Raw genomic sequence first — 26,042 nt, forward strand, 5'->3', positions numbered from 1 at the left:
AAAGTGGTGTGAACATGATCATGCCGCATGTCAGAGTGTGCCCTTCCAGATTTTAAATGTTAATGAACTTTCTTTTTTTTAAGAACAAACTCTCTAGAACTCCTCTCCCACTTGTTCTTAACAATTTCTCATGATTTATGAATGGCAATATTCTACGAAATTCAAAATTCAAGAATGAAACTTCACTAGACAGTAGGTAAATAAAAGGCATTACATGAACAATTTTACTGTACTTCAGCCAGTATTTCCTAACTTTCTGATAATCCAAATATATATATCAATGTATGTCGCACTATTTGTTTACAAAAATATTTTTCAGGATTAAATTAGAAACAAGTCTGTTAGCATTCTCATCCATCAGATGTATGCCAAAGTCGAACCTCTTGATTTATTTCTTTCATTTATCTGATAAGCATGCAAACACGTAATTAATATTTCTGCGACTGGTTTCTGCCAATCAATATGTGCCATTATTCAGCAAACGGAATTGAATTTTTTCTAACTATAGGAAAAAAGATAAAATATCTGCACGTTGTGAATGAACAACAAGTCTTCTGAATTAGCATTTTCAAAAAGTAAACATAGAACAATGCCTTAAGACTATTTGGCCACGGTGGAACTTCAGAGGTGAGCATATATACCACAAAATTTAGTTAAGTTTACCTTGACCCTTCTGGCCCTAATATGCATTCCCAACCTTGGTTTTTCTATAATTAACCTGTATGTCAAGTTTCATTATATCAATCAAAACTAGCTTTTGAAAAATATTTTTCCTTTTTACAGTAAAGGTCTGTATTGACATTGACCTTAAACCTTTTTTGTTACTCTGTGAAGACACACTCTAATGTACAATGTTAGTTCTAAATATACATCAATCTGTCATACACATAGATATGTGTCAGGTGTATACCACAGGTTCTCCAGCACTGAGGCAGTGACGTAATCCGGCCAACCTGTACTGCCTCAAGTCGGTCTTCACAAGATATCTCACTGCCGTGGGGGGTGCACAGAAATGACTGACTGGATACCTAGTTATTGTCTTAGACATAAAAGAGAGAAAACAAACATAATCATATGAGTCTGCCACACTCACAACAATATAAAACATAGCTGAAAAAGAAGCTGATACTCGGTATCTCGAACTCCAAGAGATGAAGCGTTTCGAGAAAACTAAAATTTGACTTAAAATGATATTTTGTGAACAAGTGTTTACGACGGGACTTGAAAACGTCTTTGAGACAGCTGCAATTCTGAGACAAGTGAGTTCAAGATATGAGCCGTGCCATGAGAAAACCAACATAGTGGCTTTGCGACCAGCATGGATCCAGACCAGCCTGCGCATCCGCGCAGTCTTGTCAGGATCCATGCTGTTCGCTTTCAAAGCCTATAGCAGTTAGAGAAACTGTTAGCGAACAGCATGGATCCTGACCAGACTGCGCAGATGCGCAGGCTGGTCTGGATCCATGCTGGTCGCAAAGCCACTATGTTGGTTTTCTCATGGCGCGGCTCATAACAAGTTTCAACTGTATATTTCAATACAAATACGTTTAGTACTATAGAAAAGTACATCTAACATTTATGAAACAATCAAACAACTTGTTTTTTGAAAATATGTTTGTATATTCTGAAGATATTTCTGTTCATGCCTTACAGAGAAACATGACTGTGTATATTTTATGAATTCTTACCCAAACCACAATCAACATGATCATGTTATATAACTCACATATATTTTCTAAAAATAATGACAATCTGTAAGACAGCCTATATTGATGTGAAAGTATCAGTAACTGCCTGTATCATAGTCAGCAACAACTGATACCCAACAGAAACAACAGTAAGGTCTATAAAACATAATATACCTATCTGCCAGAAAAACAACAATTTATTCATCCACTGCAAAAACTGTGAATTTCACAGACGTAAGTGTTGTATGTCTGCTTTCAAAAAGTTGACCATACACAAATGTAGACACTATCTTCATGCTAAAAATCAGCCCATTTTTTTTCAAACTGAAAACTGTGTACATACAACAGACAATTGGGCAGACAGATGGACACTGCTGTAAAACAACACATTCCTTTGTTAAAAACACAGGCCTTTAAAACTTGAAACTTCACCTGCAGAGTCTGCTGTGGATCAAACTTGGATGAGTCCTGAACAAACACACAGGCTCCTGCAATCCAAGGAGAGAAGAGACTGCTCCAGGCACACTTGGCCCAGCCGGTGTCCGACAGGTTCCAAAGAACATCATTTGGTGAAAGATCAAGGAAATATCTAAAATGGGGAAAATGTCACTAGGTAAATAACAAAATTTTAATACCCTGGAGTTACCTATTAAACACTGATCAATAATTTCTAAAGATATAATAGACAGACATATGATATGGAAAAGTAAATGGAACATTTGTTCGTAAGTATCTTACCACACATAGAAACTCTGTAACACTTACATTACCCCATAATCACTAACACATGTAAAGTATTTGTTATAGAAAACTTTTTTCTGTTAAATATTGCCAGTATTATATTAAAACAAGAGCTGTCACAGGAGACAGCGTGCTCGACTATTTCGATGCTGGATAGTGAAACTGGGCACATCTGAGGAAACTAGAGCTGTCACTGGAGTGTTTAATGACTCCAATTGTGGATGAAGATATTGCACAATAGTCTGAGTCTATGTCAAAAATATCAACTTAAAGTAATAAGAGAGGCAAAGATAAAATGTATCAAACACTATATAAGTAATATCCTAAGCAAAAAGGGGCATAATTCATTAAATATTGGTGCCAAGTTGTGCAGCTTGTGTCATATAGTGTGGGTGATGATGTTGAACAACTATTTTAGGTTTGAATCAAATCCATTCAGTAATAACAGAGACAGAGTGAAAGCGCATCAAAACTTTAACCTAAAATTCTAAGTAAAAAGGGGGAATAATTAATAAAAAATTGGTGCCAGAGTTATGCCCCTTACATCATATGGTGTGGGTGATGATGTTGAACAACTATTTTAAGTTTGAATCAAATCCATTCAGTAATAACAGAGACAGAGTGAAAGTGCATCAAAACTTTAACCTGAAATTCTAAGTAAAAAGGGGAAATAATTCATGAAAAAATGGTCCCAGAGTTATGCACCTTGCATCATATGATACGGGTAATTATGTTGAACAATTGTTTAAGTTTGAATCCATTCAGTAATAACAGAGATAGAGTGAAAGTGCATAAAACTTTAACCTGAAATTCTAAGTAAAAAGGGGAATAATTCATGAAAAATTGTGCCAGAGTTATGCATCTTGTGTGATATGATGTGGGTGATGATGCTGAACAACTATTTTAAGTTTGAATCAAATCCATTCAGTAATAACAGAGGTAGAGTGAAAGTGCACCAAAACTTTAACCTGAAATTCTAAGTAAAAAGGGGGAATAATTCATGAAAAAATGGTGCCAGAGTTATGCATCTTGTGTCATATGATGTGGATGATGATGCTGAACAACTATTTTATGTTTGAATCAAATCCATTCAGTAATAACAGAGGTAGAGTGAAAGTGCACCAAAACTTTAACCTGAAATTCTAAGTAAAAAGGGGGAATAATTCATGAAAAAATGGTGCCAGAGTTATGCACCTTATGTCATATGATGTGGGTGATGATGTTGAACAACTATTTTAAGTTTGAATCAAATCCATTCAGTAATAACAGAGATAGAGTGAAAGTGCATCAAAACTTTAACCTGAAAATCTAAGTGAAAAGGGAGGATAATTCATGAAATACTGGTGCCAGAGTTATGGCCCTTATGTCAGATGATGTGGATGATGATGAGGAATAAGTATTTCAAGTCTGAATCAAATCCATCTAGTAATTACAGAGATATGTTGAAAAAAGATAAAGTGCACCAAAACTTTAACCAAGGTGGGGACGCGGGAAGACGCCGCCGCCAGCGCCGGGGTGAGTAGAATAGCTCTCCTTATACTTCGTATAGTCGAGCTAATCAATGAATATTTACTTGTGCATATATAAATAGTTTTACATAAATTAACCTGGCAGTGATTAGGTGGCCAAGACCATAGCTACTGTGCGAGTGTTCTGTCATCTTGGGGGCACCTGTTGTCCCACTTGTGAAAAATACAGTCATTGGATCACCAGCTTTAGAGTTTATACACTAAAATAAATCACATTCCCTATGATCAGTAAAACAGAACTATACTGATCAATATACAGATACTTTTAAATGATTTTTCTCTTCATTCAGTATGCAAGTTTTGAAAAATTAAATATGCTCAGGCTTGCTTTTTTCTGCTAGGTTGTTATAATTCATTTTAATGCGTAAATTTCTATTTACCTTTTATTTCAAGGGTAGTATATTTAAAATACCTCAATAAATATGAAAGAGGAAATGTTTCAGCAGATACATACCTGGAATGTATCAGTGCTTTTTCTGACCAGCTCCTCATAATTCATCCAGCCAGCCCTACAAGAAGACAATGTTGCTACGGTATAAAACAAGCAAATTCACTGAAATGGTATTCTCTATCTGTGCTTGTCAAATAAGGCTTTAGGGGGAAATATGTTCCATGTCAGAATGATTTCATGAATTGCAAAGAGGCTGTGCACAAGTGTGTTATGGTGGGTAAATTTGCTTCAGGAACTAGCATGATATAACATAACAAATAAGTTGTTTTAAAACGTGAAACCTGGAACAGGAAATAACTGAAGAAATGCAAACAAATAAAAAATTCATGTATCTGAGGACATTATGCAACAATACAACCAAACATAAATTAAATGTTTCAAATGCTTATCACTAATATTTTGAAGTATTGGCTACTTTCATTTACCTATGGTTCAGAGTACAAACATATGAACCATGCCATGAGAAAACCAACATAGTGGCTTTGCGACCAGCATGGATCAAGACCAGCCTGCGCATCCGCGCATCCTGCTGTTCGCTAACGGTTTCTCTAATTGTAATAGACTATGAAAGCGAACAGCATGGATCCTGACCAACATAGTGGCTTTGCGACCAGCATGGATCCAGATCAGCCTGCGCATCCGCGCAGTCTGGTCAGGATCCATGCTGTTCGCTAACGGTTTCTCTAATTGCAATAGACTATGGAAGCGAACAGCATGGATCCTGACCAGACTGCGCGGATGCGCAGGCTGGTCTGGATTTATGCTGGTCGCAAAGCCACTATGTTGGTTTTCTCATGGCATGGCTCATATATTCATCTGTTTCCTCAAGATCATTTTATAACTCAATATTTCAAAACGGAAGCTGTCTTATTATCTAACTCTAAAAACTTTCATCTAAATTTCACAAATATAATAATTATGCAGCTTATCTTAATTTGAGCAGAGGTTTAAATTTCTTTAATTAATCAGTCATAACTTCAGGTATTCAATACTCGGTGCTGGAAGAACGCAAGTGGCAACAACACTGTTACAGAAACTTCCCCTGTTTATCCTTGATTTCAAGAGTGGATTATTTACAGGATTTTTTTTTTGAAAACTGCTGTGTTAAAGAGGGGCTAATGTGTACAATTACTTTGCAAATTATTACAAATATTGCGTAAGTTTCCTGTCAACTACGTGCTTTATATATGTCTAGATCAAAGGTACAAAGTTGAGTCTTACGTAAAGTCGTTACCACATGCATATTATTGACACGTACCTGTTCTCCCCCTCACCAACAATTATCTTCGACTGTAATGATGGACAAGAATCTGCCACCTGAAGACAATTTGATTAAGCATAAACTTCCACATGGGTGAATCCAAAGCTGCAAGTACTCAGATCCCTATCTTGTTTATGAAGATATCTAAATATCTTACAATATCTCTCGTAAAAACTAACAACAACATTGCATGACTCTTGCAAAACATAATAATATGGTCATACTGGTGTTAACCCTTTTCCAATCATATCGCCCCAATCCGCCCTTATCGCTTATCCAACGAAACGTCTCAATCCGCCCGTGCTGTCTACAAACGATTCGCCTGAAACCGCCCGGATAATGCACTGTTTAATAGTCGTCTTTTTCCGATTGAAAACGACGAAAACTTATTGGTTTAAAAGTTTAAATCGGTTAGGAAAAGTTCATTTTACGATCATGCCCGAGTCTCGCTTTCAAAACGTTACTATTTATACAGCAAATTTTGGAAATCCCCAACTCATTTTCGGAAAATAGAATTGTACATGTACCAAAATGGCGGAAGGCGATAGAGATTTCGGACAATTTTGTCACGACGATATTTACGAAATTCTACGTCGGGATCCAGATTCAGTTGTGAATATTAGTGATATTTGGTCGGAGAAATTATCAAGCGACTCCGATACGTCGGAAATAGTAGAATTATACTCGTGACAAATAGAAAATAATTCGGAATGTGACACCCCTCTGGAAGACCGACGACCGTTGATGAATTATTGAAATCTGACTCGAATATTTCATCGAGGTATGTTAGGGACTTTATTCGTGATGGCGAACAAAATTTGACTGAAATATCAAATAGATTTTATAATTTTTTTGACACAAAGTTCGATTCATTTTTTTTAATGACTGCTGAAGAAACCAAATTTTTTATGGTACTGGTACAAGGCAAGAAATTCAACATAAACAACAACAGTTTGACTGAAGGAATGATGATGTTTGGGAGGCTCAGGGAGAAACAACAGCAAATGAAATACGGACTTTCTTCTTTGGTTATGATAATCGTCAGAAAACGTAACATTATGTGAAATATTTCTGGAGCTCCGATGACCGACTTCGAGTAGAGTGTTTTACCAAAACATGCCTATTCAACGTTGGTGTAAGTTGAAAAATCATCTCAAATAACCGTGATCAGCCTGATCCGACTGACAATATCGCGACAGGTTATTCAAAGTCTGGCCACTTATACACCTTTATAACAGAAATTTCAAGGGTGATATTACCCATCCAAGTCGTAATCTGTCAGTTGATGAAGCAGTGATTGGTTTCAAAGGCCGGTTTTTGCTGAAACAGTAAATACCTAACAAGCCGACAAAATGGGGACTCAAATCACGAATGTCAGCAGACTCTATTTATTCATTTATTAAATTTTATTTATCTATTTATTTATCATAGTTTTCGTTCAGGCAATCTCATAGCTTTTCAAAGAAACATTTGGTCAGGTGTCAAATTGAACTACTTGCATATGAATAAAATTTGTATTAATTTTGTTGATTTTTTTTAATTTAATAGAAAGTACAAAAAAAAATAAAACAGTAAACAAGTCAAGAAAGTGTTAAATGTAAATATCAATGGGAGATATTGTTTAGTCATGTATATAGACAAATATTTCAACTATGATATATATAATACAATTTCATTTACAGTATATAGTATATATTTTATGTGTTTATATATAATTATGAATGTATTGCAAGTTTGTACATAATCAGAATTTAATTGTGCATAAATAATGTCAGTGTAAGATGTGATAAAATGGAAAATAAAGCAATATAAAAGGAATTTATATCAGAGGAAATCAGCAAATATCAACTAAGTGTCAATGACTGGAAATTATTAGTGTTAATTGAGTGGGGATTAAATAGACATACTCCCCACTAAGATCTTAGCAAGTGTCATCTACTGTAAATTTATTTAATTATCTCCCATCCTGTGCATGTGTTGTTATGTTTTTTGCATGGCTTTTGTTACTTTGAATAGTTTAAAGTGAAACACCCCCTCATTTTTATGTGAATAACTGGCAAAATATTATCATAGGCAAATATCTCTGTTCAGACAGGCTTATCAGATCACACAGATCTATGTTCCCAGTAGGTATAGGTTTCCAGTGGAGTACTGATTGGAAAAGGGTTAAACTGCTCATCTGAGTTTTAATAGATGATAGAGGCATGAAAAAGCACTGAAATATGTGTATTGTAGATTGGAGCTTTTATTTCCACTAAATTTTGTAATCAAAGCCACACAGGAAATCAAAATTATGGGTACTATACAATCATAGACCTATGCTGAGGTATGTAATTTTGTTGGTCTGTCTGAAAGTAACATTGACCTCATACTGCATCCTTGGTCAGTATCACTTCACGGCAGAACAACAGAATTACATGCTGACCACAACATCAGGTGATAATTCTATAACAGCCAACAAATAAGCGACAAAATCCTCTCTGAGAATAGCAAAACAAGGCTCATATCCTGTAAATTGTAATAATTAGTTAGAAATTGATGATAAACTTGCTAATTGTGTTCAAATATAGCCAATTAAAAGGAATCATAGAGGAAGAACAATATTCCAGCATAGAGTTGAAGTAAGTGCATAACTCAAGTAGAAAGAGGAGAGTAAAGACGTAACCTTATCTTATTTCATTAAATTCTTATCAAGAATTATAAACAATCTCACTTGTTTGAATTTCTTACTATCAAACAGTATCATGTAGGTATCATTCCAGGTGTGATCAAAATTTGTCTTATACATTATAGTCATTCTCTACAGCACTTACGGTTGGAATCTCACTAGATTTCTTTTTGAAGATGATGGGGAAAATTACATTTAACAAGGCAGTCTAACGACAGCTAAATCCCCCGCCACTGATATGGATAGTGAAAGGGTAAACCTTTGATTTCAGCTGTGACCTTGACCTTGAACTGACATGGCTGACTCATGAATTCTGCACAACGTCTTGATGAGGTGATCATTTGACCCAAGTTTCATGAAAATCCTTCAAGGGGTTTAGGAGATACAGAGCTGAAACCTTTGACCTTCAGTTGTGACCTTGACCTTGAGTTGACATGGCTGACTCATGAGTTCTTTATGAGGTGATCATTTGACCCAAGTTTGATGAAAATCCTTCAAGGGGTTTAGGAGATACAGAGTGGACACCAAAATGGAAGTCTCAAACCTTCTACCCTTAGTTGCGACCTTGACCTTGAGCTGGCATGGTTGACTCATAATTTCTGCACATCGTTCTGATGAGGTAATCATTTGACCCAACTTTTATAAAATTCCTTCAAGGGGTTTAGGAGATAAAGAGCGGACACGAAATGGAAGGCTCAAACCCTTTGACCTTCAGTTGTGACCTTGACCTTGAGCTGACATGGCTGACTCATAAGTTCTGCACATCGCCTTGATGAGGTGATCGTTTGACTCAAGTCTGATGAAAATCCTTCAAGGGGTTTAGGAGATATAGAGCGGACACAAAATGGAAGGCTCAAACCTTTGACCCCAAGTTGTGACCTTGACCTTGAGCTGGCATGACTGACTCATGGGTTCTGCACATCGTCTTGATGAAGTGATCATTTGACCCAAGTTTTATAAAATTCCTTCAAGGGGTTTAAGAGATATAGAGCGGACACAAAATGGAAGGCTCAAACCTTTGACCCCAAGTTGTGACCTTGACCTTGAGCTGGCATGGCTGACTCATGGATTCTGCACATCGTCTTGATGAGGTGAGCATTTGACCCAAGTTTTATAAAATTCCTTCAAGGGGTTTAGGAGATATAGAGTGGACACAAAATGGCAGGCTCAAACCTTTGACCTTGAGTTGTGACCTTGACCTTGAACCGACAAGGCTGACTCATGGGTTCTGCACATCGTCTTGATGAGGTGATCATTTGACCCAAGTTTGATGAAAATCCTTCAAGGGGTTTAGGAGATATGGAGCGGACATGAAAGTGTTACGGACGGAAGGACGGACGGACGGACGCAGACCATTCCTATAATCCCTCCGCCACGGCGGGGGATTAAAAAGAGAGGACACACCTTCTCCATAAGTTGTATTCTTTTTTTCCTGAACTGGTTCAATAAAATAAAATGAAAAATTGAAATTTATTGATCTTGAGTCTACTTTATTGGAAAAAAAGGAGTGCCAGAATGTCACAATATACGCCCGTCATAGCAAATTTCTTTACACTAGCACTTGTATTTGCAAATAGAAATTTAATTCTGTGGTTGTGTGGTAATTATTGTAATCTTTTGTTTTTCGAAGTCAACAAAAAACCTCCTTACCAGGCAGAGATACCTTAAAATACACCTAAAATTTGAAAATAACATTTATGATAAAAAAAAACAACAAGAGGACCATGATGGTCCTGAATCGCTCACCTATCCCCATATGACCCAGTGTTGAACTGAGTATGACGTTATTTCTATTATTTGACAAGTGACCTAGTTTTTGAGCATATGTGACCTAAATATCATCAAGATAAAAAATTCTGACCAATTTTTATGAAGATCCATTGAAAGATATGACTTCTAGAGAGGTCACAAGGTTTTTCTATTATTTGACCTAATGACCTAGTTTTTGAAGGCACGTGACCCACTTTTAAACTTGACCTAGATATCATCAAGGTGAACATTCTCACCAATTTTCATGAAGATCTCGTGAAAAATATGGCCTGTAGAGAGGTCACAAGGTTTTTCTATTTTTCGACCTACTGACCTAGTTTTTGACCGCACATGACCCAGTTACGAACTTGACCTAGATATCATCAAGCTGAACATTCTCATTAATTTTCATGAAGATCCATTGAGAAAGATGGCCTCTAGAGACATCAAAAGGTTTTTCTATTTTTAGACCTACTGACCTAGTTTTTGACCGCATGTGACCCAGTTTCAAACTTGACCTAGATATCATCAAGGTGAACATTCTGACCAATTTTCATGAAGATCTCTTGAAAAATATGGCCTCTAAAGAGGTCAAAAGGTTTTTCTATTTTTAGATCTACTGACCTAGTTATTGACCGCACGTGACCCAGTTTCGAACCTGACCTAGATATCATCAAGGTGAACATTCTGACCAATTTTCATAAAGATCCCATGAAAAATATGGCCTCTAGAGAGGTCACAAAATTTTTTCTATTTTCAGACCTACTGACCTAGTTTTTTACCGCACGTTACCCAGTTTCAAACTTGACCTAGATATCATCAAGGTGAACATTCTGACCAATTTTCATGAAGATCTCTTGAAAAATATGGCCTCTAAAGAGGTCAAAAGGTTTTTCTATTTTTAGATCTACTGACCTAGCTATTGACCGCATGTGACCCAGTTTCGAACCTGACCTAGATATCATCAAGCTGAACATTCTCATTAATTTTCATAAAGATCCCATGAAAAATATGGCCTCTAGAGAGGTCACAAAATTTTTTCTATTTTCAGACCTACTGACCTAGTTTTTGACCGCACGTTACCCAGTTTCAAATTTGATCTAGATATTATCAAGGTGAACATTCTGACCAATTTTTATGAAGATCCATTGAGAAATATAGCCTCTAAAGAAGTCGCAAAGTTTTTCTATTTTAGACCTACTGACCTAGTTTTTGACCGTACGTGACCCAGTTTGGAACTTGACCTAGATATCATCAAGGTGAACATTCTCACTAATATTCATGAAGATCTCTTGAAAAATATGGCCTCTAGAGAGGTCACAAGGTTTTTCTATTTTTAGACCTACTGACCTAGATTTTGACCCCATGTGACCCAGTTTCGAACTGGACCTAAATATCATCAAGATGAGCATTCTGACCAATTTTCATGCAGATCCATTGAGAAATATGGCCTCTAGAGAGGTCACAAGGTTTTTCTATTCTTAGACCTACTGACCTAGTTTTTGACCCAACGTGACCCAGTTTCGAACCTGACCTAGATATCATCAAGGTGAACATTCTGACCATATTCATGAAGATCTTCTTGAAAAATATGGCCTCTAGAGAGGTCACAAGGTTTTTCTATTTTTAGACCTACTGACCTAGTTTTTGACCCCACGTGACACATTTCAAACTGGACCTAGATATCATCAAGATGAACATTCTGACCAATTTTCATGAAGATCCATTGAGAAATATGGCCTCTAGAGAGGTCACAAGGTTTTTCTATTTTTAGACCTACTGACCTAGTTTTTGACGGCACGTGACCCAGTTTCGAACTTGACCTAGATATCATCAAGGTGAACATTCTGACCAATATTCATGAAGATCTCTTGAAAAATATGGCCTCTAGAGAGGTCACAAGGTTTTTCTATTTTTAGATCTACTGACCTAGTTTTTGACCGCACGTGACCCAGTTTCGAACTTGCCCTAGATATCATCAAGATGAACATTCTGACTAATTTTCATAAAGATCCCATGAAAAATGTGGCCTCTAGAGTGGTCACAAGCAAAAAGTTTACGCACAGACGACGGACGCCACGCGATCACAAAAGCTCAGGCCATCCTTAAAAAATTGTTTGTTTGCAGTAACGCGACCCAGAATTTTTAGTGTGGGTAGGTAGGTAGGGATTTTTTTTTTTTTTTCGTTTTTTTTTTTTTGTATGCTAATTGTACAACACCTGCATTTTCTTTTTAATCCTCTGGTTTAAACACCTTTTGGGTACTAACACTTCTCTGTAGAATGCTAACTTGATTGTAACATATCTGCAAGGGTGGTAGTTTTCACATAGTATGAATACTAATATTAATATCACCTTTTTAATAACAATAAAAATAACAGATAGCCTGACACCAGTCAGAAACAGAGTTTATTATCTCCATATGAAACTTAAAAATTTAAGATTATCAATATATTAAACAAAAATAATTGGCGAGACCTTTTGAATGTCCTTGCACTGGCTGGGGTAATAAAAAAACATTATATTCCTTAGGATTCCTACTCCAATGGACAGCATTGAAGTACATAGCAAAATCTTTGATATTTTACCCTGTAGACCTGAGTCTGATTACTAGCACCGCACTCCTTCAAAGCCTATGTATCATGTAATTTTTAGACAATACTTAATTGTTTTACATTGTTTACTCAGGGCTAATATTTTAGGGAGAAGTCATTTCTTCCTCAGCTAAGATTATGGAGAAGTGGAGAGATTTTAGGGAGAGGTGGAGTGATTTTAGGGAAACGTGGAAAGATTTTTAATAGCGCCATGACATGCAAGTTGAAAATGGAACTAAATATACTTATTTTTTTTTATTATTTCCTGTCTTTGTTTAAGTCTATTGATTTAAAGTAAATAACAAATTCACTGAAAATATCAGTGATTCTGTTTTCTTAACCTTCAATGTAAACCTAATTTCTTATCCTTGTGAATCTAATGTGATTAAACTGCAAATTAAAGTTTTTTTTCACTCTTGCAATGATTGCCTTAACCAAGAAAAGCCTAATCTGAATATGAATACAATTAAAAAAAGCTAGGTTAATTCCATATCAGCAAAAAATGAATCAAGCTCCCAGTGCTAATGCACTCAAAGTCAAAACACAAAAACCCATAAAAGCATTTCACAGTCACTTCTTGAATTAAATACATGTCAATAGCAGTGACATCACTATGACATCACACAGAATACACGTCTTCTTTGATCTGCTAGTGTCTTCTTTGATCTGCTACTGTCGGCACACATTAAAAGAAACAGTTGTCAAACAGGTTAAACCCAGTTTCTGATGGCAGGTGTCAAAAATTTGCATGAATTTCAGTTACATTATTTAAGTCACAGAAAGTTTCAGTAATAATAACTATGTTTCTAAAGTCTGGGTTTTGAAAAATAGGAAAAAGTGGACCCATGGAAATTTAATTTCACTTAAATAGGAAAATCTAGAAATGTAAACATTATGGATTTCTTTCGCTGGTTTTAGTCATTGCATTGAAAGGATGTTTAACTTTTATAAATAAATTTTCAGGTAAAAAATTTTGTTTGTCTAATATTTTTGACGTTTATTGTGCTCTTTCCAAGTGACTTGTGCAGTGTCACTGCACTTTTATCCTCGGGGCAGATTAAAAAGATTACGCAACGACAAAAGATCGAAACTAAAATTATTATTTGTTTGCAAAATTGTTTGAGAAATTATGACAGAATGATATCCAAGAATTTATCTATCCCAGATGTTTTACGTACGAGAAAAATCATTATTTTACAAATCTAAAACGTCTGCAGTAATGCACAGATAACACTATGTACCACGATTTGTCCATGTGGAATTTTCTAAACAACTTCTTGCATGAATTTTTTGTAGTATATCAGGAAATCGGCAGGGCGTTCGGTAGACCCGAGGTTCTGGGTTTTCACTCGCACTTATCGTGAAAAACTCGTATTTAACCCGCACAAAAAATGTCCCGTGCGTCGGCTTGACCCGAGGAAATTTTCTTTTATGCGTCTCGAGTTTGAAAGTACTGCCCCTTGTCAATCAAAATCCCGGTGAATTCCAATATTGTTCGCCGCCATAAGCGGAAGTATGGCAGTAGGCGGAGCTTGGTATATTAATCAGCTTCTGGCAGATGTCAATCATGCCACGCGCCGACTGACACGTGGGCTTCTCGCGGTTTGTATTTGGTACAATAATGTCCGTCATTGCCAAAGGTATTTATTGATCAATGTGTAAAAGTTAATTGATAAACAATGCATAGAAGAGCAGCCTATTGTCGTATCTGTGTCACTTCTTAATTAGCGGTATACAGAAAGCGTAACATTCACATATTTTGTTTCTTATCGGTCATATCGATTATTCATGTAGCTGAACCTCAACGAACACTGTCTAGAAAAACTTAGCGATACAAATAGTTACCCAAAAGAAATAACGAAACAAGAAAGAATAAAAACACGGCACCGATAAAAAAAAAATCCGAGTTTTGGGTTAAAAAATTGTTTGAGTCGCGGCGATTTTCGTGAGTCGGTCGCGTTACTGCAAACAAACAATTTTTTAAGGATGGCCTCACCTTGTCACTTTGTGACAGGTGAGCTAAAAAATTCTAAGTCCACATAGAAATCCTTACCAGGTAGAGATAGGTCAAAATACACCTCGAAATTGGATGTAACATGAAAGTTGTACTACAGAAAACTGGTCTCGATTTTTCCCTATGACTAGTAATGAAAAAGTTACAATATAAGCTATTTACAGTAACAACAAAGGGAAGTAATTCAACAAAGGGAAGTAATTCTAAAGACGGGACCTGTGCATGACACTCTGTCTCATGATGGTGTACAATTGTGCCAAGTTACATCAAAATCCCTCCATGCATGAAGAAGAAATGCTCCGGACAAAGTCATTCTTGTATCTGACCTTTGACCCCTAAGTGTGACCCTGACCTTAGACCTAGGGACCTGGTTCTTGCGCATAACACTCCGTCTCATGACAGTGAACAAATGTGCCAAGTTACATCAAAATCCCTCCATGCATGAAGAAGATATGCTCCGGACAAAGTCATTCTCATATCTGACCTTTGGCCTCTAAGTGTGACCTTGACCTTAGACCTAGGGACCTGGTTCTTGTGCATGACACTCTGTCTCTTGGTGGTGAACATTTTTGCCAAGTTATATCAAAATCCCTCCATGCATGAAGAAGAAATGCTCCAGACAAAGTTTTCATTCTTGTATCATTTGGCCTCTAAGTGTGACCCTGACCTTAGACCTAGGGACCTGGTTCTTGCACAAGACACTCCGTCTCATGATGGTGAACAATTGTGCCAAGTTACATGAAAATCCCTCCATGCATGAAGAAGATTATGCTCAGGACAAATCATTCTTGAAGTTGACCTTTGACCTCTAAGTGTGACCTTGACCTTAGATCTAAGGACCTGGTTCTTGCACATGACACTCCGGCTCATGATGGTGAACAATTATGCGAAGTTTCATCAAAATCCCTCCATGCATGAAGAAGGTATGCTCCGGACAAAGTCTGTGGACGCCGCCCGCCCACCCAACCGCCCGCCAGGGGTGTTCCCATAATATGTCCTGTTTTTCAAACAGGCATATAAACAAGAGCACCGCCTTGCGGGTGCTGACGCTCATCTGATTTTTTTTGTATAATAGAAATATTGTCCTACCCATGATTTTCTAAGTCTAAAAAGGGCCATCATTCTTGCAAAAAGCAGGATAGAGTTATGTTTCTTGATGTACAGTGTCCACTTATGATGGTGAAAAACTGTTGCAAGTTTTAAAGCAATAGCTTTGATAGTTTATGAGAAAATGTGACTTAAACATAATATTCAACCAAGAAAATGATTTTTCTAAGTCCAAAAGGGGCAATAATTATTGCAAAAAGCAGGATGGAGTTATGTTGCTTGCTGTACAGGGTCAGCTTATGATGGTCAACAAGTGTTGCAAGTTTCAAAGCAATAGCTTTGATAGTCTAAGAGAAAAAGTTTACCTAAACATAAAACTTAACCAAGAAATCTGATATTTTCTAAGTCCGAAAGGGGCCATAAATCTTGCAAAAAGCAGGATGGAGTTATGTTTCTTGCTGAACAGGGTCAGCCTATGATGGTGAACAAGTGTTACAAGTTTTAAAGCAATAGCTTTGATAGTTTAGGATAAAAGCTGACCTAAACATAAAACTTAACCAAGAAAACTGATTTTCTAAGTCCAAAAGGGGCAATAATTCTTGCAAAAAGCAAGATGGAGTTATGTTTCTTGATGTACAGGGTCTGCTTATGATGGTGAACAAGTATTCCAAGTTTCAAAGCAATAGCTTTGATAGTTTAGGAGAAAAGTTGACCTAAACATAAAACTTAACCAAGAAATCTGATATTTTCTAAGTACAAAAGGGGCCATAAATCTTGCAAAAAGCAAGATGGAGTTATGTTTCTTGCTATACAGGGTCAGCTTATGATGGTGAACAAGTATTCCAAGTTTCAAAGCAATAGCTTTGATAGTTTAGGAGAAAAGCTGACCTAAACATAAAACTTAACCAGGCAACGCCGACGCAGACGCCGACGCCGACGCCGACAACCGCTCAAGTGATGACAATAACTCATCATTTTTTTTCAAAAAATCAGATGAGCTAAAAAGGCAACTACAAGGGTTGATCCAGAAGTAATGTAGTAATTTTCCCAGGTAAAGGTCGCTAAGTAGAGCTAAGTCATTTCTGATGTCAATTACGTCTGTGACGTGCAGTGATCTTCATTATCATGCGTTCTCAGCATGTCAAGATCTTCTTAATTAGTAAGAAATTAACGTTTATGATGTGTTCAAAAACTAATGCAAATAGATCAAGGTGTTTAAGTAGGAATTTTTGTAGTTTTCTTTTTTCCATGGCTCCAGTGATGTTACTTTTGGATCAACCCTCGTATTTACAGTGTATTTTGAGCCAGTACCTTATCCACTATGCTACACTAGTTTTATGTTTATAGGGTACAAGCAGAATGATAAAGTATTTTACCTCATCAACAGTATCTGCACATTGAGCATTTGTAATGATACATTTAGCATTTGAAGCATTTATTCTGTATTTAACATCACTTGATCGCAGCAATGTTGTCCCAGGACTTAAAATGATCCCTGAAGAAATATACATCTATTAAAACGTATCTATGTACTGTAAAATCAATTATAATTTAATTTCTTGGGTATGAAATTTCGCCATTGTGGCCAAAACAGCTATTTCACATAGAAATGAATTTGTGGATTACATCTTTTAAACAATAAAATGAATTGAATAAATTGAATTTATTTGTCCATTGGGATTTGTTCATAGAATAAGGCAACCACAAAATTCAAGAAAATTAGTCCCTCACTAACAATATAGATTTTACAGTAACTATATAAATAAACTTATTAACCTTTACTGAAACTATCAGGATTTAATTATATCAAATGAGAAATGTTACAAACTGTCGAACAATCTTCTAAAATCTGCAACATTATAAAAGTAGTTGATTTTGCTATAAACATAAAGGAATGTGTAATCATTTTAGATTTATCAAGGACACTTGTTGCAAATTGCACTTTTGATAATATGTGTGTGTGTTCAGGTTTAACGTCTTTTTCAACAGTTTTTCAGTCATAATAAACGACGGTGTCTACTTGTAGCAGTGAGCACAATGCCCAACTTTATAGTGCTGCCTCACTGGAATATCACGCCGTAGACACGTGGCATGATATCCCACCCAGTCACATTACCAGTCAGACACTGGGCTGACCAGTCCTAGCACTATCCTCTTAGTGCTGAGCGCCAAGCGAGAAAGCTGCTAGTACCATTATTTACGTCTTTGGTATGACGCGGCCAGGGATCAAACCCACGACCTCCTGCTCTCAAAGCGGACGCTCTACCACTAGGCTACCGAGGCGGTCCTTTTGATAATAATGTTCATGACTAATATAGGGCAGATAACAGGATGTTAACATAAAACACTCAGTACAGACAAGCTACATCTTACCAGCTCGAATAGCAGCCACATTGATTGCCCACCACTGGGGAACTCTGGGTAAAATCACTATGACAACATCATTGGTTTCCAGCTTACATGCTTTCTTCAATACATTGGCCACACTGCAAAAACAAGTTCACAACCCTTTATCATATTTAACATACTTTTCTTCAAAGTAGATACACCTTCTAAAGTTATATGTACCCAACTTCTATTCAACTATTTACAACCTTACAACCTTAATATGACAGATGCCTAGATGTTAATATAATATGACAGATGCCTTGATGTTAATATTCTGGAAATTTAAACCTATGTAACTGGTGATCTCAAATTGTTCCTAGTTTATTCACAACTTAATTATAAATTCATTTGCATGCACAACAAACAAATTATATACAAAGTAGAACAACAAAATATACTAAGTATAATACTTTTCTCTACTGATTAAAAAAACTTAATGCATCTAGTTGAAACACCATTATTATATATAACATCTATTTATAACAATAATTATGTCTCCCACAAGTAGCTTAGGAGACCTTACTGATTTTGTGCTATCCATCTGTCTGTCTGCATGCATGTCATAAAGTTTGTCCATGAAACTCCTTACTCTATACTAGGCAGATTTACACCAAACTTCACCAAAGTGATTATTTCCAGCCTAACTGCGCACAACTTCAGCATGTTTCAGTTCAGTGATTTTAAGTGGTTATGGCTCTTGATTCAACAAATTTTATGATGTTTTGGTCACTTCTCTTATATTATTGGGCATTTCAATAAAATTTTACAAGAGTGATCAGTGCTGAGCCAAACAGTGCATACTGCTGTCAAGTTTTGTGTGATTTTCAGTGGCACTGTGAACCTTGATTTGTCATACCCAACACTTACTGCTCCCACACAACCTGGAGGAAGTACACCAAACTCAGGAAGTACACCAAACTTAGGACGTACACCAAACTTCATGAAAGTGATCACTGCCAAACCTAGTCATGCATATCATCTACATGTTCCTATTCTGTGATTTTCAGTTCAATTCTGGCCCTTGACATGTCAAATTCTTTAATGTTATAGCCACTCCTTTCAAATAACTTGATGAATTTTACCAAACCTTACAGAAGTGATCACTGCACTAATTATGCATATTACTGGCATGTTTTAAATTCAGTGAATTCTAGAGGAGTAACAGGCCTTGATCTGTGAAAGTTAATGTTCATTGTCTGCACAGCCGTTTCAACACCACCATGAGGAATTACACCAAACTTCATAAAAGTGAAAATTGCATAGCTTAGTTGTGCATATCACAGGCACATTCTGGTTAAGTGATTTTCAGCAGAGTTATGCTCCTCTATTTGCCAAATTATATATGTTCAGCAATTTCTTTTACACTATTTGGCAGATTTCAACCAAACCTTACCGGAGTTATCAGTCCCAAGCCTAGTTACGCCTCTCATTGGCACATTCTAGTTCAGCAATTTTCAGTTGAGTTATGGTCCTGGGTTTGCTGTATTTTAATGCTTTTAAACTACTAGCTGTATGCCATTACTCTGAACTTCACCAAACTCACAAGTGATAATGAGTTTGGACCAGAACGATATTTTATACTTTGGACTGTTATGTTACTTACAGTTTGGCCTGGTGTAATACTTACAGTAAGGACTAAATATAATACTAACAGTTTGTAATGGTACAGTACTTACAGTTTGGACTGGTACGATACATCCTGGAATGACCACTGCAGCTCCCTTCCAGATTCATCAACCCACCATAAAGCTGGATTATTCCCACGCTCTCCTGTCTAAATTAGTTTATATAAAATATAAAACTAGTGTCATTCTTCTTTTTTCAGGCTATCTGGTATAGTTACAGCATCCTGTAATACTGGCAAATCATTTGATTTCTGGGGCATGAAACTTTGTGTTTTGCTAAACAGCTATTTCATGGGAATATATGACTTCATGGAATTTATCTTTTGTAGATGAAATGAATTGAAATCTTCTTGCTTTGTATGGAATTTAATTTCGAGGATTTATATGATCTTGAAATCCAAGAAAACTTATGTCAGCCAGGAATATTTATGATTTTACAGTATGATCCATAGTGATGGGCCAACAATCGGCGACAATCGAATAATCGTCGGCTTTGCATTCATGAGCGCGATCGCCGACTTCACTTTTTCCCTGACCGATTAATTACTTGGCACCCTAAATGAATCATTTAGTTGTTTCTGACCTTTTTCTTTCTGGTATTAACGGTTCTTTGGGGGCAGTTATGCCAAGGGAAACTACTCTACTTAAAATGGCTTACTCCAAAGTCTCGAAAGAAACTGAAGTATCTGTGATCACCCAGATTTTGGAAGATATATGGCTTTGCAAAATTAAGTCGGGAAAACCAACAACCTAAACTCTTGACATTAGTATGGCAGTATGCATTGCATGCCGTAAGACTTACGCAAGCATATTAGCAAAGGAATTTTCATTTTTTGCTTTTGTGGGATTGAAATAATTCCAGTCGTTAACTAAGGATTAATAAATAAGTTTAATTTAATAACAATATCACTGGAAAAGTCCCTTGTGAAATTAAGACAAGTACCTGATTTGAAGTTTACTATCTTCACAAATACTTTACATTTATGCTATTAACTTACTCATGTTTATGAAGGAATACAGAAGAAATAGGATATTTGATGTCTGTGTGGTTCATTTTTTTAAGTAATGACATAAAACATACACTGTGAGATGAATTTATAGATACGCAACTAAAGCAACCGATTATCCGATTATATCCGATTAATCGAATCGGTTGGCTTGTCCGATTATGCCGATTAATCGGTTAGCAAATCTAACCGATTTGCCAATCACTAATGATCCATCTGAATAAAATCATATAGTTACTAAACACATAAAAAAAGTAATCTGAAAAATTACATTTGCTCGTCCCTTTAAAAAATGCCAATATCAATCTCTCTCACTTGCCACCCTGCCCCATTCAATACCCTTGAAACATATCTCTGATATCAATGGACCTACAAGAACAAAAGAATGAGGAAGTTATGTAACTATTGGAGCTTACCCGACAATTGTGTCAGAAATAAAATAGCTCTTTAGAAAAGAAACAATAGATTTACCTTTTCGATTTCAGCCCATTTATCTACAACATCTCTGGCAAAGTTGTAGAATGGTGGTGCCTGAAGCTTGAAATTCTTCTTCTCTTCCTCATAATTCCATGTGGCTGCCGATCTTCTAGACAAACATCCAAGCAGGGGTAACAACTCCTTCAAGGCATTATTCAACAACAGTTGTCTACCTTGATTTAACAGGCTCATTTTTCAGTCCATCAACAGCACACAGCAAGATATAAAACAACCTCTCTGGCCTGACGTAGTCTGCTTTCAACTGCATTAAACGAAACAAGATACATAATAATTACATGCACTGTAAAATGAAACGGTTAAAAAAATGAGACATAACGTTTATATGAATACATGCCAATTATGTAACATCTCAAGGATATTTTGTAGATTGATTACATCTATTGGCAAACAGACTAATGGTCTAAACTTAGTCCATTCTAAACTTCCTAAGGAATTATTCATGTCATTTCAGTCCGATATACCTAACTCAATTATGACAGACAGAAAACCATCATAATCTTGTTGATGAAAGTAGTTTTTAGTTCTCTATAGGATGGCAGTTGAATTATCAGTTGATAAACTTCAATAGTGGGGATGAATATGTAGTCTGGATGGTCCAGTTACTCCAGTGCCCATAAAACATGGTGCTGTTACTAGCCTAAGCCTCAGTCTCTTCACATGACAAACCACAGGCAGGAGTACTGGACTTTTGATATATAAGAAAATAATTAAATAAATAACTCATTTTCATCTTAAAACATGCCAAAATGAAAAATTTACAATGAAATATGCAACCCCATCTAGTGGTACATACCGTACATGTTCTATGAAATTATAGCTAAAGATCATGCATTTTCAGGAGTCAGAAGAAATTCATAACTTAAAGGGAAAGGCAATGTTGTTCTTATGATCAGCCATTTTCTTAAATTTCAAATTGCCATATCTTTTTCAATAGTGGTCCGATTTTAAAAATTCTTTCAGCGTTATGAAACGCTCGAGGACCACTTTCATATAAAATTAACTTATTTTCAGGCATTCCTTACCCTTTAAAGGAACCATATTTTAAACATTACATTAAACATACTGGACAGGTACCCTCTGCCTTTGTTGTAAAAATAATTTAGCTTGACTACCCAACTGACTTATTTACTTTATAACAACTATCTTTACGTACATTTCATTTTAAATCTTCCACCTTACATCAGGTCTTAGCATTAAGCTGCATTTACATGAGGCATAAAATCATCTACAGATGTCAGATTTTGATCTGTTACCAGCTTCATGGATGAGACAAAAATGTACAAGGGTTTGAAGAAAAACCTGAAGTGTGCTCTGTTAACTTACACTAACTGAAAATCACATGTTTTACCTTATTTGTTTATAACTGAATGCTTAAGGAGGTAGGTTACCTTGTTACCAGGGTAAATTCAAATTAGTTGAACCGCTGCAATTTTTTGTATTTCGTGCAATTTAAAGTTTTAACTGCCTCAATCTGGGGTAATCTGACATGTGACCAGCCAGGAACATGATTTCCGTTAATGTTTTAAAAATGGTTCGAACTTTTTACCTGAAACTTTCACGATGAAATAGCTATGCAATGGACATTTACACAACATTTTGCATTTTAAATTGTATTGAATACTTTTTTCATCACAAAGCCACAAATTAATCAGAGTGAACTAATATACTGTCATTTTAGTGTTTATTTAGCAGTGCTCCAGCTAGCTATTTACAGCAGGGCGCATCGCCCGTTCCGATATTCGTTCCGTCCTGTTGCCCCGCCAGGCACCCTGTCCGTTTTACAACCATTCATGTCTTTTTTTTAGCCAAACTTCCCTTTTTTGCCTCAGTGATTATAATACACTGCTTTATTGCCCCCTTTTTATCGAGTGATACACGCCGGAAGGCATTGATATAATTAGCAAACAATTATAGGTTAAAGGTCAGTAATTCAAATCCTTCTTTGTTTCATATAAAAAACGACAACTTCAGGTCGTCTTTACGTATCTTTAGAGAACATCACTTTTTCCTACACCTATTTTTCATGAAAGTTCTATCACAAACTAGAACTGTCACAGGAGTGACTCATACCCCCACCATACGGTCTTGTCACAGAAGAATGGCAACCATAAGGAATCTTAAAAATACTTTGGAGTACTTCATCCTGGGCTTCCACATATAAGTAATACTAGTATAATACTAGTATAGTAATACTAGTAAATATATTAAATCTCTAATATTAGAGATACACTAAAAGTGAATACAAAGAAGTGTCTTACCGACCCATGTTACCACGGAAAAATGTTTTTACTTTTTACATAGGACTTATAATAAAAAAGACTGAAAATCTAAAATAGGATTTCTAAAAATAGACTAATTCCTGGAATTTAAGGGGAAGAAACTCAGTACAAAGGTTTAAAAAAGGTTACTTCCCTTTGGCTCTAAGCAATCAGAATGAGATATAGTGAAAATACATCAAAATTAACATTAAATTCTAGGTAAAAGGGGACACAATTCAAGAAAAATAGTGTCAGAGTTATGCACCTTGTGTCACATGATGTGGGTGATGAGGTGGAACATCTATTTTAAGTCTGAATCAAATCCATTCAGTAGTAATTGGGATATAGTGAAAATACATCAAAATTAACCTTAATTCTAAGTAAAAAGGGGCATAATTCATGAAAATGGTGTCAGAGTTATGCACCTTGTGTCACATGATGTGGGTGATGAGGTGGAACATCTATTTTAAGTTTGAATCAATCCATTTTGTAATAATTGAGATATAGTGAAAATACATCAAAATCAACCTTAAATTTAAAGTAAAAGGGGACATAATTCATAAAAATTTATTTCAGAGTTAAGCACCTTATGTCACATCATCTGGGTGATGAGGTGGAACAACTATTTTAAGTTTGAATCAAATCCATTTAGTAATAACTGAGATATAGTGAAAATACAACAAAATTAGCCTTAAATTCTAAGTAAAAGGGGGCATAATTCATGAAAGCTTGGTGTCAGAGTTATGCACCTTGTGTCACATGATGTGGGCACATGATGTGGGTGATGAGGTGGAACATCTATTTTAAGTTTGAATCAAATCCATTCAGTAGTAACTGAGATAAAGTGAAAATACATCAAAATCAACCTTAAATTCTAAGTAAAAAGGGGCATAATTCATAAAAAAAATTGTGCCAGAGTTATGCACCTTATGTCACATGATGTGGGTGATGAGGTGGAACATGTATTTTAAGTTTGAATCAAATCCATTTAGTAATAACTGAGATATAGTGAAAATACAACAAAATTAACCTTAAATTCTAAGTAAAAGGGGACATAATTCATGAAAACTTGGTGTCAAGAGTTATGCACCTTGTGTCACATGATGTGGGTGATAAGGTGGAACATGTATTTTAAGTTTGAATCAAATCCATTTGGTAATAACTGAGATAATAGATTTCGGGACGCGACGGGACGGGACGGGACGGGACGGGACGCGACAAACGCGACAAAACTGACTCCTATATACCCCCCTCAAACATGTTTGGTGGGGGTATAATTAACGAAAAAATGAAAAGAAAATAGGGGGTTATGTAGTTCCTAGTGAAATGCCAGTCAGTTGTGGTCTGCTACCCTAAAAATGGCGCATATTTACTCTCGTCCGCACAATAAACACCTACTTCCGGTTTCGATCTGCAAAACTTGACATGTGGGGTGTATGAACATGAAAAACGTCTCATTTCATGCAAAATGTCTTCTAGTAATGAAAAACGGTGATTAAAGCACTCGTTCTACACAAATTTGCGCAAAAAATGGGAAAATTAGGATCTATTAATTATGGACTTCTTTCGACTACACCACGGAAGCACATTTTCGACCGAATTACTGACCTTATTCCTGTAGAATGTTTCTCATTGCAGAGTTGGTGCAGCCGTTCTGCGCATGCGTGGAATTATTATCAAATGGAACGCACGGCAAAAATACTCTTTTTTTTTTTTGCATGTCCGCACGCATTTAGTGTATAATGTGCATAATATACTGACTAAAGGTTAGGGTTAGAATCACCATGGTTACAAAATATATACATTTAAGGTATTTTTGTTCAAATTTAGTTAATCCGGTATATACCGGAGTCTGTAATATATCACAGGCGCACCAACTCTGTATTTAGTCACAGCCATTCCTGTAATTGTGCCCGAGGCAGACCATGATATTTAAGACTGCTCCACTAGCATTAAATCACTGAACCTTAGTGTTAAAACAGTTTGCAAACCAGTCTGAAATCATTATCATTTTCGCGCCACCTGTCAAAGTGTACTTTCGTTTTCGGTAATATAGTCGTAAATATCCCTTTATACACAACTGAAACTAAAGTCCAGACAACAAACATTTAAATCTAATTAATTAAAATCGATCACAATCAAATTTAAATAGGAAAATATTTTGATTTTATCGTTTTACAAGTTTTTGAAATCGAAAGTAGGTTGTCGTCTGCTTTGTGAAATTGCAGATTTTTCATGAAGATTTCTTTGAAATTAGTTTACTAAGATGTAATGACAGGGTACACTTTAATGTCAGATACTGTAAAATGCTGTTAAACTGTCTTTGCATCATAATAATTTTTCAAAAATATTGTTTAAACTGGACATTAGACGACTTTTTAGAAAAAAGTGTAACCATACCCGGATTTAAAATTTTGGATACCCGGAATACGTTCTATTACAAGTTGTAAGTTAAAAACTTTGCCTGATTTCATTTATTTAAGTGGAAGTTTAAACTTTATTTTCTGTTTATATGTTGCACGTAT

The 26,042-nt window shown here is 36.0% G+C and overlaps 1 protein-coding gene across 3 annotated transcripts in view; it reads right to left on the reverse strand.

Moving 5' to 3' along the window:
* The window catches only part of LOC123563624 (acyl-coenzyme A synthetase ACSM3, mitochondrial-like), a 53,467-nt gene that overhangs the window by 21,425 nt on the left and 6,000 nt on the right, over positions 1-26,042 (reverse strand). For 2 of the 3 annotated variants that reach the window (XM_045356520.2, XM_053533924.1), the window contains exons 2-9: positions 21,233-21,500; positions 19,806-19,903; positions 18,115-18,227; positions 17,118-17,236; positions 5,668-5,726; positions 4,413-4,467; positions 4,037-4,158; positions 2,121-2,277 (exon numbers count right to left, since the gene is read on the reverse strand). In XM_045356520.2, the coding sequence (XP_045212455.2) occupies positions 2,121-2,277; positions 4,037-4,158; positions 4,413-4,467; positions 5,668-5,726; positions 17,118-17,236; positions 18,115-18,227; positions 19,806-19,903; positions 21,233-21,430 (921 nt within the window). In that variant the 5' untranslated portion in view covers positions 21,431-21,500. Of the gene's footprint in view, positions 1-910; positions 1,040-2,120; positions 2,278-4,036; positions 4,159-4,412; positions 4,468-5,667; positions 5,727-17,117; positions 17,237-18,114; positions 18,228-19,805; positions 19,904-21,232; positions 21,501-26,042 lie in introns of all 3 variants that reach the window. The other variant, XM_045356522.2, reaches the window with a different exon arrangement.

The sequence above is a fragment of the Mercenaria mercenaria genome, chromosome 2, assembly GCF_021730395.1.
Source record: "Mercenaria mercenaria strain notata chromosome 2, MADL_Memer_1, whole genome shotgun sequence".
Classification (NCBI taxonomy): Eukaryota; Metazoa; Mollusca; class Bivalvia; order Venerida; family Veneridae; genus Mercenaria; species Mercenaria mercenaria.